We start from the raw sequence: 19,394 nt of genomic DNA, 5'->3' as shown, positions 1-19,394 counted from the left end.
TCCCTTATGATTGCTTAATTCATATCAGTGATTTACAAAATCTAAATGTGAGGTTATGAATTAATTGACTCAGACTTAAATCTGTTTCATTATGGCAGAACCTTCTGCGAGAATGATTGCACAGGTACGTTATGTAAATTTTTCAAGATTAGGATAACAGAACAATTAAGTGAGCATCCACAAATCATGAGGTTCTGGACGTTCACAACTTTTGGCAAATACAATTCCACCTTGGATATGGCCAATGATTTACTCCTTCTGAGGGCAGGAAGTAAACCTGTATTCGGTGTGAGAAAAACCTCAAAGGACCAGATGTACGAAAATGCAATAGCGTCTTCATAGAAATCACTATTTAAGAAATGCAAAATGCAATTTACAAAGATACCGATTTCCTTATAGCGATTCCTACAAAGTAGGGGGTGGAAGGGATTTCCATGGAGAAAACATATATCTTCCTTATAACTAAAAAAACGTTTTTAAGTACCAGGGCACTAATGTGTTATTTTCTTCCAAATGAAAATGCTCAAATGTCTATTTTCGAGTGCGGGAAAGAAATGCAATGTGAGTACTCCTGGGAAGGTGTCATAGTCAAATCAAATCAAATCATTAGCATTTGTAAAGCGCGCTACTCACCCGTGCGGGTCTCAAGGCGCTAGGGGGGAAAGGGGGGGTTATCGCTGCTCGAACAGCCAAGTCTTTAGGAGTCTCCGGAAAGCGGAGTGGTCCTGGGTGGTCCTGAGGCTGGTGGGGAGGGAGTTCCAGGTCTTGGCCGCCAGGAAGGAGAAAGATCTCCCACCCGCCGTGGAGCGGCGGGTGCGAGGGACGGCAGCAAGTGCGAGGCCAGCGGAGCGGAGGGGGCGGGTGGGGACGTAGAAGCTGAGGCGTCTGTTGAGGTATTCCGGTCCCTTGTTGTGGAGGGCTTTGTGTGCGTGGGTGAGAAGACGGAAGGTGATCCTTTTGCTGACTGGGAGCCAATGCAGGTGTCTCAGGTGTGCGGAGATGTGGCTGTTGCGGGGTACGTCGAGGATGAGGCGGGCCGAGGCGTTTTGGATGCGTTGCAGGCGGTTTTGGAGTTTGGCGGTGGTCCCGGCGTAGAGGGTGTTGCCGTAGTCCAGGCGACTCGTGACAAGGGCGTGGGTCACGGTTTTTCTGGTGTCGGCGGGGATCCAGCGGAAGATCATGCGGAGCATGCGGAGAGTGAGGAAGCAGGCGGAGGACACGGCGTTGACTTGCTTGGTCATGGTGAGAAGAGGGTCCAAGATGAAGCCGAGGTTGCGGGCGTGGTCTGCGGGGGTCGGTGCGGTGCCGAGGGCCGTGGGCCACCAGGAGTCGTCCCAGGCGGACGGGGTGTTGCCGAGGATGAGGACTTCCGTTTTTTCAGAGTTCAGCTTTAGGCGGCTGAGCCTCATCCAATCTGCGACGTCCTTCATACCCTCTTGTAGGTTGGTCTTGGCGCTGGCGGGGTCCTTGGTGAGGGAGAGTACAAGTTGGGTGTCGTCGGCGTAGGAGGTGATGATGATGTCGTGCTTGCGTACGATGTCGGCGAGGGGGCTCATGTAGACATTGAAGAGTGTCGGGCTGAGCGATGAGCCTTGAGGTACGCCGCAGATGATCTTGGTGGGTTCTGAGCGAAACGGAGGGAGGTAAACTCTTTGGGAGCGGTTAGCGAGGAAGGAGGCGATCCAGTCCAGGGCCTGGCCTTGGATCCCGGTGGAGCGTAGGCGGGTGATTAGGGTGCGGTGACAGACGGTGTCAAAGGCAGCCGAGAGGTCGAGGAGAATGAGGGCGACTGTTTCACCGTTGTCCATCAGGGTTCTGATGTCGTCTGTGACTGAGATGAGGGCGATTTCCGTGCTGTGGTTGGTTCGGAATCCGGTTTGTGAAGGGTCGAGCAGGTTGTTGTCTTCCAGGAAGGTGGTCAGCTGTTTGTTGACGGTCTTTTCTATTACCTTGGCTGGGAAAGGTAGAAGAGAGATGGGGCGGAAGTTTTTCAGGTCGCTTGGGTCAGCCGTAGGTTTCTTTAGTAGGGCGTTGACTTCAGCGTGCTTCCAGCATTCGGGGAAGGTAGCAGAAGAAAAAGAAGAGTTGATGACGGTCTGGAGGTGCGGGGCGATGATGTCGTCGGCTTTGTTAAAGATGAAGTGCGGGCAGGGGTCCGAAGGGGCGCCGGAGTGGATAGAGTTCATGATGGATTTGGTTTCTTCCGTGTTGATGTGGGTCCAGTTGTTGAGGGTGATGTCCGGGGAAGCGGGTTCAGTGGTGTATGGTTGGGTCTGGTGTCCGAAGCTGTCGTGGAGGTCGCTGATCTTGCGATGGAAGAAAGTGGCGAGGGATTCGCACAAATCCTGTGAGGGCGTGACGGCGTTGGCGCTGGCGCTGGGGTTGGAGAACTCTTTGACGATGCTGAAGAGTTCTCTGCTGTTGTGGCTGTTTTTGTCTAGTCTGTCGGTGAAAAAGTTCCTTTTGGCAGTGCGGATCAGGTGGTGGTGTTCGCGTGTAGCGTTCTTGAGGGCGGTCATGTTGTCAGCGGTGTGGTCCTTGCGCCAGGCCTTCTCAAGGGCACGACAAGTTTTCTTTGATTCTTTGAGGGTGTCAGAGAACCAGAGAGGTTTTTTGGTGTTGGTCTGTCGATGCGTGCGTTTGAGGGGAGCAAGGTTGTCAGCGCAGTTGGAGATCCAGTTTGTGAGGTTGAGAGCTGCGTCGTTGGGGTCGGTGGTGAGGGTGGGTTGGTTGGCGGCGAGAGCGGAGAAGAGTTGCTCTTCAGGGATCTTGTTCCACTGTCGACGAGGGATGGGTTGAGTGCGGAGGTGGGAGGTCTCGCGTCGGAATGTGAAGTGGACGCAGCTGTGGTCGGTCCAGTGCAGGGCAGAGGTGTGGCTGAAGAAGACGTGTTTGCTGGCGGAGAAGATAGGGTCGAGCGTGTGTCCGGCGATGTGGGTGGCGGTGTTCACCAGTTGTTTGAGGCCGAGGTTGGCGAGGTTGTCGAGCAGGGTGGTGGTGTTGGGGTCGTTGTTTTGTTCCAGATGGAAGTTGAGGTCGCCTAGGAGGATGTAGTCCGGTGAGGCGAGGGCGTGCGGGGAGATGAAGTCGGCGATGGCGTCGCTGAAAGAGGCGCGAGGTCCGGGAGGACGGTAGACGAGGGATCCTCTGAGGGTGGTCCTTGGGTCGGTGCGAATCTGAAAATGAAAATAGTCGCTGCTCATCAAGGGCACTTCTGCGTACAAGTGTACATTTCTGCTTTTCTTATGAGAACGTTAGTGAATTGGTCCCCTGGTATATAATAATTGCATACCAGTTATGGAAATGGATCTGAGAGCTCATTGGCTGTGCCCATCACGAGCAACATCTTAGGAGATGATGCGTAAGCACGCTTCTTCAGTTTTATCATAGCCAGGGAGGTGCGAGGCCCTAAGAAGCTCAATCCAACCCCTAGAGTAAAATCAATGATCAATGTCGGGCCACTGTCCTCTTAGGGCAGAGTGGTAAGTCCTGCTAAAACATTCACAGAAACTAGAAACTCTGTCGGGCTGGCCCATCAAACCACTATGAATAGAGGAAGGTGGCCGTATCGCGCAAAAGGGATTGGAGTACGGCTGCAACTGGAGGAAACATAGGAGTCCAAATTTGGATTGTGAGTTATAACACGGTTGATAAGGTCCAGTTTCCCAAAGCATAAATGAGATGCAGGAAAGGGGGCGTTTCCTTTCATTCAGTAATTTGCAACAAAGTATTGATTACTTCTGTATGTTGATTACAGGAGAATATATATCGTCTACCATCAGGCAATTAACTGATACTCTGAGATATAATTGTTTCTCTATGGTGATTAACAAAAAATCTTTACATAGGAATTATAGGGGCAACATTATACACGGCAACATAAGTGCATTTATTATGCTGTTTATGCAAATATAAAATATGAAGGGTATTTGTCTGAACTCTAATGTTGTGGTTATTCATAAATATTTTGCAATACATTTACTACGTTTATTGTCACAAAATGTAGAAATTGGCTGGGTTATAGGAAGGGGAGATAATTAAAGCAAAATATCTGAATTGAAAAAAGAGTCAGTCAACAGCAAAACAATGACATTTTTAACAAATGTTCTAACGCTAAATGTGTGTAATTAACGCAGTGTGTAGGGAATTCAAATGTAGCTTAAGGGATTGGTATTAGGTCCCCACTCTTCGTGAATCGTATGCATTTAAGTCAGTGAGTAATGACTTGAAAATGATGAAATCATAAATTCGGAAAATTTTGTGGTTTAGCCGAACACTTGAAAATTACAACCATGCATTCCATAATTTACTGGCATGTTGCAAATATTTGCGTTTGCACATCCTCAGCTGAGCATGCTGTGTGTTTTCGGTTCTTACTGATGTCAATCGACCACGTGTTATATGTGCACAAAGAGATTAAAAATCGTCATGTTATTAAATTTTGCTTACGAATTCACTCCATCTCATTCTGTTGTATGGGTTCAGGGCTGTACTGGGGCAGGTATAACTAGCCCGGTCGCATCACTGTGCTATGGCATAATGCAAAATTTTTATAAATTCTTTGTCCTGTGTCAAATTCTGACCATGAATTCAGAAAAGCAGAACTCCTCTCGGAGTTCTTCACGGAATCCATTATTTATTCACACAAAACCTACAGAATATTTATGGGTTTTGAGTCTAAAACACAGGCTATTACTATCATGTTGAATTTTATAATATTGTATGATGAGTTTTGCAATTTTTAGTTGAATATCATTATCGGATTTCCTTTGCAGTGTACACATAATTATGCTCACGTTCTTTTATGAGTGTCTAGCATTTGTTTCACAAAAGAACAACATGCAACGAAATAAGTGGTGCCATATGTTCAAAAACACCCTGTGTTTAAAGACACCCTTCATAATGGTTGACAAAACTTTATTAAAATCAGAAATGAGCAACTTTTAGAAAGTAGACTGAATTCTCTTAAACGACTATAGAATCATTTTTACAAAGAATATAATGTTTGTCAAAAATGATTAAAATTTGTGCAAAAGCAATATTAAAGTGCTCATAATTACTTTTTGAAATTGTTTCTAGAACTATTATGAGAAGCTTATGTAACACTTTTTAGAAAAGGGCAGAATATGATTTTAATGAAAAATGCTTTAGAGACATAAATGATACTTTTAAAATTGGGCTGAACTATTTTAAAATGGAGATATGACACGTAAAGAAGTATAAACAATTACTTTATTAAGTTCTCATATATTGGATGAATTTCAAACGTGCCCACTGGGACTTTATTGCTGTCTTTGATTGAATTCGAGCTTATTAAGGTTTAGAAGCCTCTGAAAATGTTGCTATAGCATGATGGATAATTAGAATTTATGCTTACATTATGTGATTTTTTTGCTTAGGCTTTGAAATACATGGTATTTTAATAAGTGAATTATGTTTTTCAAAATAATCAAAGTGGTTCACCTTTTTCTATGATACTCTCAGGCAGTTCCCTTAAGGAATATTTATGATGTGTCAATGCACATATAATAGTATAGGCATTTAAAGTTTAAAGTTAATATGATGTGTTTGTATAGCTGGCTGTTCTACACAATGTTATATCAAACTTCAATACTCAGCATAACATGTTTATTAATATATTGCTAAACATGCATGCTTGTTTTTCTTCGCTACTGAATATACAATGTGCAGACATGCTACTTGGACTTTGAGCAAACTACAATTATGGCATTGTGAGGAATTTCTTAAATGAACGAAGAAACACATAAGGCTAGAATTACAAGGGACTGGCACAGCCGGACGCTGTGCCAAAATTGGCAGTGCTGCACTGCGTTAGTTCTGAAATGCAGGGATGCGCCGTATTTACAAAAATATGGTACACCCCTGGGTTTCCCCTAAACCTGGCACTAAATTTAGCTGCCAGCACCAACACAGGCATCCTTGGACCAAAGTGCAAAGGTGTCTGCGTTGAAGGAAATTATTCTTTAAGTGCAGGAAGGTGTCCCTTCCTGCACATAAACAATCTACATTGACGACTTGGCAATTCTATGTGTGCTGCAGAACGCAGCACACATAGAAGTAGCAAATTGTTATTTTTGAGTAATTGTTTATGTGCTGGAAGGGACACCTTCCTGCACATAAAAAATCGTTCATGGCGTTTTTTCTTTTTCTATGTGCGCTGCAGAATGCAGCACACATGGAAAAAGCAAAAACCAGGAGAAATAACAACATTTGTCCTCGTTGCGCCATGCTAATGCCATCCCTGAGTGGCATTAGTTTTTGCCGCTGCCTCAGATTTACGATTCCTTGTAAATCTGGGGCAGCGTCAAAAGCAATGGGTGTTGTGGAGGAACACTCACAGCAGCATCCATTGCATACCCCTCTGCCGCAGAAAACTGCAGAGGGGCCCAAATTTACAAGGCGGCACTAAGCCACAAAACGTGGCGTAGCGCCACCTTGTAAATATGGCGCAGTGCACAGTGCCACCGGAGCGACACAAAAAGTGACGCTCCAGTGGCGCTAGGGGCTTGTAAATATGCCCCATACTGTTATTTGGTTTTGATCTTAGGAAGGACTCCTGGCTGGGGAGGCGGGATGCATGCCTTCTGGTCAAAAAATATATTTTGAATGAATATATTTTTCCTGAAGTTTTTGAGTGCAGTTACTTTTACTGTAGGAAAGCGTTCTCAAAGTTGCAATGGGTGGTCCTAAAACTGCATAAGCTACACCATTTTTGCCCATGCATGCATTTTGCGGATTGGTACAAAGTCATGAATTTCCTATTTTCTGTGAGAACACCATATATGGGATACCTATCCACTGCCATACGTTGTAAAGATTTTGAAGGCTATAGCAAGTTACTGAGAAATGTGGTGTCCTTATAGAAGATTAAGGCCGAAAGCTACATTCCTTCACAAGATCACACAACGTCAGCGCGCTTCCAATACCCTATCAAAGTGCGGTACGGGGTATTTCATTCCATTCAATCCTTGCCAATCAAGTGTCCTCTGCTCCTCTGGTGAAAGAGTTCTTCTAATGGGAGATTTGTAGAATCAATAAGGTATTTGTATTGTAAATTTAAACACACAAATATCCATCTTGGAATTTACTGCAATATATTTAATACGCATACTATATCGCTATCAAAATCCGCTCTGCTATAGTATCATGGATATGCTTGAAGAACCTCCTGTACTGAACTCTAGTAGTGTAAAATACAAAGTGAAAATGTTTCTTTGTTTCTTAAGTTTTTTTTATTTCTATACATTGATTTTCACCTCATGAAGCTGCCGTTCACACTGTCTTCAAGACAGCACCAATTATGACATCACAACTGAACAGCAATATAGAAAATTATAGAAGGTGCCTGTCAATAACTGAGTTCTTTCCCACTGACAGGTTTCATGTTTCATCAGCTGACAAGCGTGAGATCAGCTGGAACTCCAATGTGGAAAACTCCACATGATTGACAGCTGGACTTCTCTAACTGGATGCTGTGGAGACTCCGCCTTAATGCCCACATTCCCACCTTCATGCCCACATCCCATGGATCGGTGGTGTTTGGGGGAGCAGACATGGCGAAGCAATGCACAGGATGGCCTTCCTTACACTCTGCTAATTCTAAGGGCCTTATCATAGACATTAAAATAAATATATATGTACCTCCAGTTTTCCCAAATATTAAAAGATAGAAATATCTGGCATCTGCAATTCTCCCTCATCGCCACTGGGAACACACTCGCCTCCCCTTCGCTTCTCAAATATTTTTTAAAAACCTTCCGGGGGTGTGTGGAGAATCGACATTGGTGGGAGAAGGTAAGTGGGGAAGCAGAATTTCAGTTTCCACTCCTGTGAGGGCCCCAGCTCCAGGAGGACACAGGTGAAGCGATGGACCTTCCCCTGACAGAGCTCTCGTTTCAGGGCCCAGTCATGCCCTGCTCTGATGTAAATGGGGAATAACATGGTTTGAATCTAGCGCCTTAAGTGATGGCTTCTTCTGGAAGGCATAACTACAACACATTTACAGTAGCGTAATTTTGTCGCAAACACACGCATATACATCAAGATTTATATTAAAAAATGCAAAAGACGAAAAAAAAGAGCTCTCCCGTGGGCACAGTTTGGCCCGTGCTTCTCTTTTAAATCATTCACAAAGCTACATCCCATGCGCACCGCGTCTAATCCCAGTATGTATTTACTGTAAATCTAATTATCCAGCTCAGCGCCGCCATTACCACTTATTAATTAAGGCACTTTAAGCAAAATGCTGCTCTCAAGTGACCATCACTTTATACCCGGCATGAGATCACAACTCTGTGTTATTTAACTGACTTTACTTGAGGGGGTGTATTTCACTCTGCACTTTTGAGTGAGTCACTTGGATGAATGCCTTTGGGTGGGCAGGTATGAAAACCTTTAGGTTGTGGATTGTAGTCAGAAGGGTGTATGGATTATAATTCACTTGGGTGAATAGTTCCTAAAGAGAGGCTGTAGGAAGCACATTTGAGTGAATACGTTAGAGTGAGTTCATCAGAGCAGATGCCCTGGAGCCAGCATTTCTGAGTGAAATCCTTTGGGGGGTGGATTCGTGTTTGCTGAGCACATTTTAATCAGACTGCGTGAGTGAATGCCTGGTTGTACTTTATACAATGAATATGTAATGCACATTGCTCAGGTTGCATTATCTCTGCATTGCCATCCATAATTTGAGTGTTTTTTAACTTTTGGATCATGACGTCACTTGAAGTTGTTGTTTTTTCCCCCGCAGGGAACTTTTTATTATTGCACCATACCTTGTTCTATGTTTTTAGTAGTAAACCATAACATCTTTATTTTGTTTTCAGTAAATGTATTTAGTTTTGAGGTTTGAAACGATATACTTTGACCCTTGCCTAGAAAATCGATGGTCCTTGATTGCTGACTATGTCCTGTAGCCTTTACTCTTATGTGGAACCCTCTGGACATGCATTGTGGACCACAGTTTCCATTAGGCACATGCGATCTTCAGCCATGTCCTGTGTTCAGTGCCCACCGGTCATGGAGCATGGTCATGCAAAGATGGCACTGGGCACAGGCCATGGCCTTCAGCCACATTTGTATCCACTCACCATGCACATGGACTTTTGATTTGCACCATGGTGTGATGCCCCCGACCACGTCACGTGTCATTAGTAATGGTTGGACACACTCTGTAGCCACGTCCCACCAGTACTAGTCACTGTGTGTCGTCTTGATCCATGATCTACAGACTGCAACATTTTTCAATGGGTGGTGGCACAGAGAATGATCTCAGGCCATGCCCTGCACTTCAACCCCAAGCATGAAAGTCCTTCCATGTACTAATAAAGGCAGATGCAAAGGAAAAACAACCACTGAGATGGGATTCGGTTTGGGAAGCATCAATTTAATTTTATTCAGTACACTCAGTCTGAATAAATTTGACAAACTCAAGCTTATGTACTTGTTTGCAAACCAAATATTATAGACATGCAAGGCATTCATCCCAAGCCTAGATTCTTGTTTTTTAATCAGAATACTGAACACAGATCCATTCATGTACTCAGCAGTTTTACAAAGCTTTGCCTTTGCATCAATTGAAGGCCTGGGTTGTGTGGCGACAGTCTGGTATGCAGGAAGGAATGTGGGAATTAGATAACAGTTTGTTGGGTGTTGGGACCCACGACTGATATTCTTCAGTTGCAGACTCAGTCTAAAGTTCTGTGCAATGCGATCCACAGGATGAGGCCTTGGACTTCCGGGTTCATGCCTCCATGTTTTCATCACCTGCAGGTCTGATGACAGCAATTGCACATCACAGGTTTTAGGTGGTATGAAGTGAGGTGTGGGGCTATGTAACTATCCACCAAGGCCAGTGCAGGCCTTTCAGGGCTGGTTAGAAATGTTATAGCGAGCTACGTTAACGTAATTCCTCCCCAATACACTGCTCATGCCTTACACAGGATTACACAAATGACATTGTTAATGCCATCAACGTTGACATCACATCATCCCAGACATGATTGATGACATCAAGAACTTAAAAACAGTTTTAAATGTGAAGCATAACTATCCTCGTGAGCCACATATAGGACACCATTGATAGAAACAATTATGCTTTCACAGGAGTAGTTCTGATATGGTTTTGTTAATTATAAATTCTTCTGATGCATTTGGCATGTGAAAATATAACAGATGCAACTTTATGGGCCTGTAAATGTTTCCAAACAGATCATCAGCGCTTTACAACTTGGAACAAAACCTTCAATATATTGAAAATATTTTTCTCCTTAGAAGAATCCCCTCATCCTACAATGCCACCAATTTTGGGGATGTTTCCCTCACTGTTCCACCTTGGATACAGATTAACTACCGACCTAAATAGCAGGTACTCTCTAACCATATCTAGAGTGAGAGAGAACGTACGCCCACACCCCGTTCACATGAGCAGATCTGCTCACATGTGGTATTACAACATACTGGTGTAATATTTTCAGAATATTCCTCTGAAAGTGTAACTGTATCTGTTGTGAATACCAAATTTGAACTGACATCTGCTACTCAAGTCGAACCATACCTAAGCTCAACTTTCTTTCTGAGATGCCTGCGTGAAGCAGGCGGCAGAGAATAAAGACTGCTGCATTTACGCATGCACAACCTCTTGCACGGTAATTATACAATAAAGGTTGCAGTACCCCTTTCAACAGACAGATGTCCCTACAATGATCACACACAGCAGCAAAACTGTCCAATGTCTGCAAACATGTGTCAAAGAGGACTTTTGTGTGCCTCAGAGATGTCCGCTGATGTCAATGAGGATTTTATATTTAATGATACCAGTAGTGTTTTTACAAATGTGACATCATGTATGAGCCCAGGGAGGGGCTGTGGCACCGTAGCTCACAATAATTGGCGAACAACAGTATTTTGTAGGTCTCAGAAAGCAACCACAACTTTTCTAAAGTTTTGTTAGAGAATTTTTGCATTTTTTGGTAAAACATTTGCAGAGTTACCTATCTTAATACAGACCCCTAATGGCTCATACCAGCAAGTTGGATACTGATCAAGCAACCAGGATCCCCTAGTCTGGCCTACACTGTTCAATCGCTCGTATAGCTCAACCCCAAGATTGTCACAAGCAGGCAGATGGGGATCTCTAGCAGCCAAAGAAACAGGGTCTCTCTACCTGTGGTCCTGCGCCGTGTACTTGAGGAGCTCAGCCAGCTGCAGGGGGTACTTGCAGATCTTCTGCACTGGCGTCAGCAAGAAGCCATCGATTGCGATGTCGATCATCTGCTGCAAGAGCCGGCAGGCCTCGAAGAAGTGCTGGTACCGGCCGTCCTTCATCAGCTTGGACAGCTCCATGCAAGCGTCTAGGTGGTTGTTGCAGTACTCAGAGTAAATCCAGAAGCCATCTTGCTGCATTATAGGAAGATCAGAGAGAAGAGGGAAAAAAACAGAAGGGCACATAAGAAAACTAGGAAATGTAAGTATAGCGCATCACACATACAAAGGCGGAGAACTCATGCTAACTCATGAGTCCTGCTAAGTTAGTGTCGACAATCCAAGCGCTTCAGATACACAGAATGAGTGGTGGAACATCCTTAAATGTAACAAGGAGGTTTATAGACAGGCTGAAGGGCCATCTGCGTCATGTTGGGCATATATGACATGTGACTCAGTCTGCTCCAGTCCTTGTGGCTTTCCAGAGGTACCAGCCTTCCAGAAAATTTCCTCAATTCCCTGTAACAGTGGTTTCCAACCTTATGACTTCTGCGGACCCCCACTTTATCAACACTGGAACCCAGAGACCCCCACTGAATCATTATTGGAATCCGGGACCCCCCACCGAGTCATTACTGAAAGCTGGGGACCTAATCTGTTAATATTATTAAATTTTCTAAGCAGTCACGGACCCCCGAGGAGACTTCGCGGACCCCAAGGAGTGCCTGGAACACTGCCCTATAAGACACACCTTCCCAGCATAGTGCTCCAGTAACATCCCATGTACACCCTTCTGTAAGTGAATTTCCCTAGAAATATTTATCCCCAAATGGTAATAGCCACAGAAGGGTGTGAGCACTTTGCAGTGTATATAGTGGAACAATTTTATAATATTATCATAATACGAAAAACCCTTAAAAGCCTAAATACGGTGGGGTTAGGAGATGGGAATGGACTCTTACGAATAAACAACAGTAACAAAAACATAAACATATATACATTGCCCTCATAACTGCAAATGATGAAGGACTGAGACATTTCTCATCTTCTTTGAATGGCTGACAGGAGGGGTGAATCTAGCCTCAGAAGGATAGTGGCCCTTACATCTCAATATACTCCCCCTGGACACGAAATGGGTAAAACATTTTGTTACTTCTGGACCAGAGCTCCACACTCCCTGTCACGGACTGTGAAAGTGCAATGCAATATTAGGACTGTGACGGTGTTGTTTGTGGGATGCTATTTCAACAAAGAGGGAGGCAAAACTGGGTAGCGAACAGAAGCATCCACAGAGAATCAACTTTTGTGGCAGGCATTTTTGGGCCCCAGAGTCAAGCAAACGCCACTTCTACGGTGGTGCTCGAAGCCCCCATGGACTACGTTGCAATTCCTATCATTCACCCAAACCTACATCCGATCTTATACATGTGTGTGCTTGCTACATTAGATTTTGCAAAAGAAGTTGTGTTTATTGATGTTTTTCCGTGTATGGAATTGATTGGTCACAAAAAATCATAATGTTGCACCACTGAGGGCAAAGGTTTTGTGATGTTTTTCTTGAGTCACTGGGGGTCAAAGGGTGTGATGTCATGCTGACTGACCGTACACTCTTGAATCCCTTGCTAGCCCTTAACCTTGGCAAATTTCTACTCAATTCTGCTCTGACATCAAAGTCTAAAATGTCCGCCAAATTGGTTTATGTTAAAGTTCCTGCTCACTTGCCTTCACAATTCATTCCTACGCACTTGCTCTGCCTTATATTTCTCATGTTTTGTCATGCACAGGGCGCGTAAAATGGCTCCCTTTTTGACCGTAATAGATTTTGTTTTCCTTATCCTGTATACTTTATTTGAAACACTTCTCTTGTATTTGTCATCATTGTTTTATTTCTACAAGACCGATGAAAAGTGATGGTGGATTGCCACCTCTAGATACTTCATGTCTACATCAGCATCATGTCAGCAACACACTCTGTGCCTGGCTTTCCCCTGTGGGCACTGTCAAGAAGTATCTACCTCCTCTTATGGAGCAACCCTTTCACTTTAGGTTCAGTAATTCATGTGTGCAGTAGTGTCAAATGTTTGTGTGATTCCTACAAAATCTAATCATAGAGATCCCAAAAGTGCGATGGCATATGCCCAATGCATTTCAGTACACTGCATATCTTTTTTTTTTTTTTTCTAAAAGAAAATCTCAAAACAGGGTTTCCTTATTGAAAATAAAAAACATAATCACGCACTCTCTGTTTGGAAAGACTTCAAAAATGTTGTAATTTCACAAAGTAATGTGTTTTCTCTCACTTAGTACTCCTATGATTCTGCATTTCTCTCACTCTCCACTGCCCTGAAGCCCTCTGTTCGTCCTTGTTGTGTAATGGATTTTAACATTGTGTGCCAAAGTGATTGTTGGGATACCTGAAGTTCAACCCTCCCCCTCCTCCCGCCCATTTTACTGACCAAGCTACACTCCTGATTCTAATGAATGAAGAGTGATCTATACACCACTTCATACTCAAGCGTCCTCAGTCTTCCATGGATCTATTAAAAGGTTATGTGTATGGCATGCGTAAAATCAGTTAGAGATAAGAAATGAGTGGGCTATTGCATGCATGTTCGAGCCTATCAATAACTATTCATTCCCAGGGCGCAAGTTCTGAAAAAAGAAGTGAGGGGACTAACCAAGTTAGGCAGTATACAAGTGACATCAAGGTGCATGACATCACAGTGTGACATCAAGCGATCACAGCAAGTGATATCTCAAACCAAGACCTCACAAGAAGTGACATCACACTTCACACACGGTTTTCAGGTCTATCACGAGTACATTTGAATGAATTATGATATTTAACAAATGAGATTTTGCGTCGGGGTTGTGCCAAAAAAGTGACGCCACCCCGATGCAAACTGTGGGCCTCAATTTATGTACTTATTTTTTTTAAACTCTGCCACAAAGAAGTTGGCAGCAAGGAGAAACATAGCACTAAATATATTCTGCAAAATTGGGTGCAAATTCTACATTTTAAAACAACTCATTGGGTTACATCACCTGATGCACAGATCTTTGCATGTCCAGTAGATCCATAACTTTGGAGGGTAATGCATTTGCAGGAGAGACCTGTGTTTCCTCTAACTGAAGTTTTGAATCAAAGTAGCATAGAGGGTTAACGTGTGTTCTGCAAAGCACAGCACGCAGATGTCAGATTTTTATTTTATGTAGCTAGGTAAGTGAGTTACTGCTTAACACAGAGATCCTTTGTTACTCGCAGTTCAAAAACTGTAATCCTTCTAATATAGAACAGTGAGCTATGAAAGACATGCGACTCCTACACCTTGTAACCCTCACTGTCTTATGCAATACATTTTGTACATTGCGTTACACATTTATAGGATTAATCGTCAATGTATTTTATGCATGTGTGATGTAAGGAGCTTTGACACCCTGAATTGGGATGCGTAGTGCTGTAAAAGAAATAAAACAAAATAGTGGTATTTAAATTTGGTAAAGACTGGAACAGACCAACACACCTGGCATTCTTACAGTTCAGGCATATCTCATTTACAAGGACTGAACAATCTAAAAAGCATGCCTCTCAAGTATTCCTGAAGTGACAACCACAAGCTGTGTGCTTTTGTTTCCCTTGCCTTGAATTTGTATCTAGGTTAGAGGCTCAGATACCACCCAGTAAGGATAGTGAAACCCAAAGAGGCCTAATGGCCCCTTAAAGCCTGCCTTTGTTATGGGCCAGCTGGAGTGTCTGAAATATGAAAGTCCCCTGGCCCCTTGCTACTCGAAAGCAGACAACGTGCTTGCGATGCTGAATGTGTATCAGTGTCTGAAAATTAGTACACCAGGACAAGTTCAGCATATTTAGGTGGGACCCACTTCTTGCAAGTGGACGGCGTCCACCCTGTGAAAATAGTGGCTGGACGCCGTGTACCCGCACGTACCCCGACCTGTGCCTTGTTCTTTCCCTTTTCCAATTTAGCAGAACGTTTTTTTTTTCTTTCACAGCCAATACCACAATTTGCCAGGAGGTGGCAGTAGGACCATCTTTTCAGTTCTCATTGGTGTTACTCGTTATAGAAAAGAGCCATTCACTCCCCTTGCTCATTTGCACAGCACTTCTGCGGTCCTTTGGTAATTTCACCCAGAAGCAACGCACGAACAGACACTGTGGCCGTGCGTATTCCTGCACGGAACACGCACGATTCTCCTGCCAAGCGTGCTGCAGCATAGCTCTGCAACAATAAATGTTATTAAATAGCTTATGCCCCAGTTTTTGCAGTTTCTGCGTCATGTAAATAACAGCTCTATCTATTATTCAATTTAATGGTTGTAAATGTGTCGGAGGTGTGAATAAATTACCCACTTTTATTTTTCCTATGAAGAGTGGTATTTATAGTCTAGTTCAATGCTTCTCAAACTTTACACAACCATGACCCATCTTTTAAGAACAGACTTTCACAACTCATCTAGCTTTAATGAACATGAGACAGGCGTTATTTTTAATGTAATTAAAGCATCATGTAGCGCACTCTCATTTACAGACACATTTTTCATTGAAGTGGCCACTAAAATTGCACTGATACAGTTTAACTGCTAAAACTATATTCTTCACAAATTATAATGTGTGGAAATCGGATTTCAGGGAATGTTTATCATTTGTGCATCACCCAGTAAAGTGTCTTTATATGGTTTGATCCTATTAAAATCTTTGTTTCCATCACATTTCAAATTTACAAAAAATGTGCTTTGTTTTTGGTTTCCCAAGTGCTGAATGCGTTCAATTCACTTCTAGGGATTTACATTTTGCTGCGTGTCGCAAAAGTTTACATCTTGCAGCCTTTCCTTTTACACTTCCTGTACCCCAGCCAGTTTACTCTGCATATAAACAATGGAGGGAAAGGTGTGCACAGTCCTATCTACATATATATAATGACAGGAAAGGCATTCCTCGCAAATCCACAGTATGTATGAATAGTGTCAGGAAAGGAATCCCTAGCAAATCCACAGTATGCATGAATAGTGTCAGGAAAGGAATCCCTAGCAAATCCACAGTATGTATAAATAATGGTAGGAAAGGCATTCCTAGCAAATCCACAGTATGTATGAATAGTGTCAGGAAAGGAATCCCTAGCAAATCCACAGTATGTATGAATAATGTCAGGAAAGGGATCCCTAGCTAATCCACAGTATGTATGAATAGTGTCAGGAAAGGCACGAACAGCCAATCAACTCTACATATATTTAAAAAAGGAAAGACAAGCCTACTCTATTCTCCATATTAATAGTGGAGGGTAAACCATACCTAGGCTATTCACTCTACATAACAAATATTGACTACAAAGGCATGCCTAGCCAATTCACTATACATATAAAGTCAGGAAAGGCATCCCTAGCCAACCCACTCTACATATAAATAATGTCAGGAAAGGCACCCAAAGCCAGTCCACTCTACATATTAACAAATTAATAATGGCAGGACAGGCATGCCGAGTCAATCCACTCTACATATAAATCGTGTCAGGAAAGGCATCCCTAGCCACTCCATGCTAATGTCAGGAAAGACATCCCTAGCTAATCCGTCCTACATATATATAATGTCAGGAAAGGCATCCCTTGCCAATCTGCTCTACATATGAATAATGTCAGGGAAGGGATGCCTGGCCAATCCACTCTACATATAAATAATGTCAGGAAAGGCATCCCTAGCCAATCTGCCCTATCAGGAACGGCATCCCTAGCGAATCCACTCTACATATAAATAATGTCAGGAGAGGCATGCCTGGGCAATCCTCTCTACATATAAATAATGTCAGGAAAAGCATCCCTAGCCAATCTGCCCTATCAGGAACGGCATCCCTAGCCAATCCACTCTACATATAAAAAATGGCTGGAAAGGCATACCTTGACATTCCCATTGTACATCGGGATGGTGTCTGGTATGGCATGACTATTCACCCCAGCATACACAAACGTGACAGATGCAAATGCATGCTTAGCCCATAGAGTTTGTTAAATATGATGGAATTGAAGGCTTGCATTGGCCATCTGGACTGCAGAGATATGATGGTTTGGAAGGCATCCTTCGCAAGATGCCAAGTAAGGCCCAACCAATTCATTTTACATTGGAAAGATGGAAGGAAAGGCATGGTGCCAGGTAATCCATGCCTCACCAACCTAGGCTACTTTAGAATGAGGCATGTCTTGCCAACACTAGCTATTTTGAGTCAAGGCATCCTGGAACAACCCTAGCTTCAATGGTTTGAGGGCAATATATGATGGCAGAAAAGAGATACTTTGCCATGCTACATAATTACCATGGCAGAAAATATTTGGTGGCAGGAAAGATGTGTCTCGCCAACCCAGGCCACGCTGGAAAGATGTCAGAAAAGGCATGTGTCATGTATGACATGTTACTGTAAGCCAGGCAACATCGATGAATCTGCAGTAAAAATGTAGTGGTAAGCAAGGCATGCCTCGCAAACCTAAAGAAAATCAGTATGATTGCAGGAAAGATATGGCATCAGGTGGGGAATGCCTCATTAATTCAGGCTACACTAGAATGAGACAGGAAAGACATGGTGGCAAGTAACCCATGACACACCAACCCAGGCTATATCAGGGGGACAGCAGGAAAGGCGGTATGGTGGATAAGGCCTGCCTTGCCAAAGGACGCTACACTGAAAAAAAATGGGCAAGAAAGGTAAATAAAATGCCAGTCTGCAGAGCATCATATTAGCCAAGAGTGTCAAGTGCATGCAGTCTGCACAGGGGGTGTGTGGCTTAATGCCAATGAAGTAGCACACAAGCAACGGAGCTACTGACTAAACTCCACCATCTGCGCAGATCCTGTGCCCAGTTCTGCCCTGAGGGCCCCTGGCCACCTGTTGTGGGGACCCCAGCTAAGCCCATTGTAATGTGGGCATTTTGGCTATCCCTGAGTACCCCCAGTGCATAGATTGACGTTCAGAGCCTGCAACGGAGTTCTGATCCATAGCACCCAAAGATGGCGGCATCTGCCTCACTGAATCCCCGCAGCCCTTGAAACCTGCTCCTGAGAAGTGGGACGCAATAACAGCGCACTGCGCCGAGTGACTGGAGGGGACCCCCTGCCTCGCAATCTCTGCCCAACACTGTGGAGCACCTAGGGACAACTTCTGCCCCGGGGTTCCCCGGATGCAATTCTGGGTCCTGCCGGAGAACGGACGTGCCTATGTTCTGGCCAGGAGAGAGGGGACTCGTGGCTGCACGAAGACTCAGTGGAGAACCACAGACTCAGACGGGACTCTCCAGGTAAGACAGGAGTCTGCTGGCCTGAGAAAGTGGAGCCACAAGACTGGGTCACACACAGCCTACGTGGGAGGCCACCGAGGAGGAAGACAGTGAGGTACACCATACAGAGCCCTGCTTCTGATGGGCTGTTGCAAGCCACCGGGGAGGACAGCCTGGAGGATCCTGATGCTCGAGAAACACTCAGGGGCCCGGGGTGGCTGTTGTTGGACCCTCCTACCCTTCCCCCTCTGCGAAACCTGGGCCAATCCTTCTGCCCACCGCGCTGTGATATACCTGCTTCTAAAGACTGGTGCCCGGCCTGGCGGTAGGGGAACTTTCACTTAGCTTGGTGCTCTTCCGACCTTCTGGACATGAGGTCAAAGGTACTATGGAACTTGGCAGTGCCTAGCCTGTCTACGAGCTCATCAGCTCGGGGGATGGGGTGAGCATCTGTCTTTGTAACAGAGTTGAGACCCTGGTAGTCCACGCAGAACCTAAGCTCTGGCTTGGCACTGGGAGCGACAGCCTTGGGAACCAACACCACTGAGCAGGAGCAGGGACTGCTGGACTTCTCAAGCATACCAAGAGCCAGCATCTTGGCAACTTCGTCCTTGATGCTGGACCTCACCTTATCTGACACTCTGTAAATGTTATTCTTTACAGGGGGACTGTCCGCTGTGTCAATATCGTGGACACATAAGTGTGTGAGCCCAGGGGTGAAGGAAAACAGAGAAGAGAACTGCTCCAATAACTCGTAACAGTCTCCCCTCTGATCTAGGGTCAGGGAGTCAGAGAGATTGACACCCTCCACTGACCCATCACCTTGTTTGGCAGAGAGGAGGTCGGGGAGAGGCTCACTCTCCTCTTCCATACCCTCATCTGTCACCAGAAGCATGCTG

The 19,394-nt window shown here is 44.4% G+C and overlaps 1 protein-coding gene across 4 annotated transcripts in view; it reads right to left on the bottom strand.

The window, feature by feature from the left end:
* The window catches only part of ARHGEF9 (Cdc42 guanine nucleotide exchange factor 9), a 902,972-nt gene that overhangs the window by 94,382 nt on the left and 789,196 nt on the right, over positions 1–19,394 (bottom strand). For all 4 annotated transcript variants that reach the window (XM_069210611.1, XM_069210616.1, XM_069210633.1 and 1 more), the window contains one exon: positions 11,183–11,415. In XM_069210611.1, the coding sequence (XP_069066712.1) occupies positions 11,183–11,415 (233 nt within the window). The remainder of the gene's footprint in view (positions 1–11,182; positions 11,416–19,394) is intronic.

This window comes from Pleurodeles waltl, chromosome 2_1, assembly GCF_031143425.1.
Source record: "Pleurodeles waltl isolate 20211129_DDA chromosome 2_1, aPleWal1.hap1.20221129, whole genome shotgun sequence".
Lineage (NCBI taxonomy): Eukaryota > Metazoa > Chordata > Amphibia > Caudata > Salamandridae > Pleurodeles > Pleurodeles waltl.
Note: the sequence above shows the minus strand (reverse complement) of the source record. Positions and strands in the feature narration are given on the sequence as shown.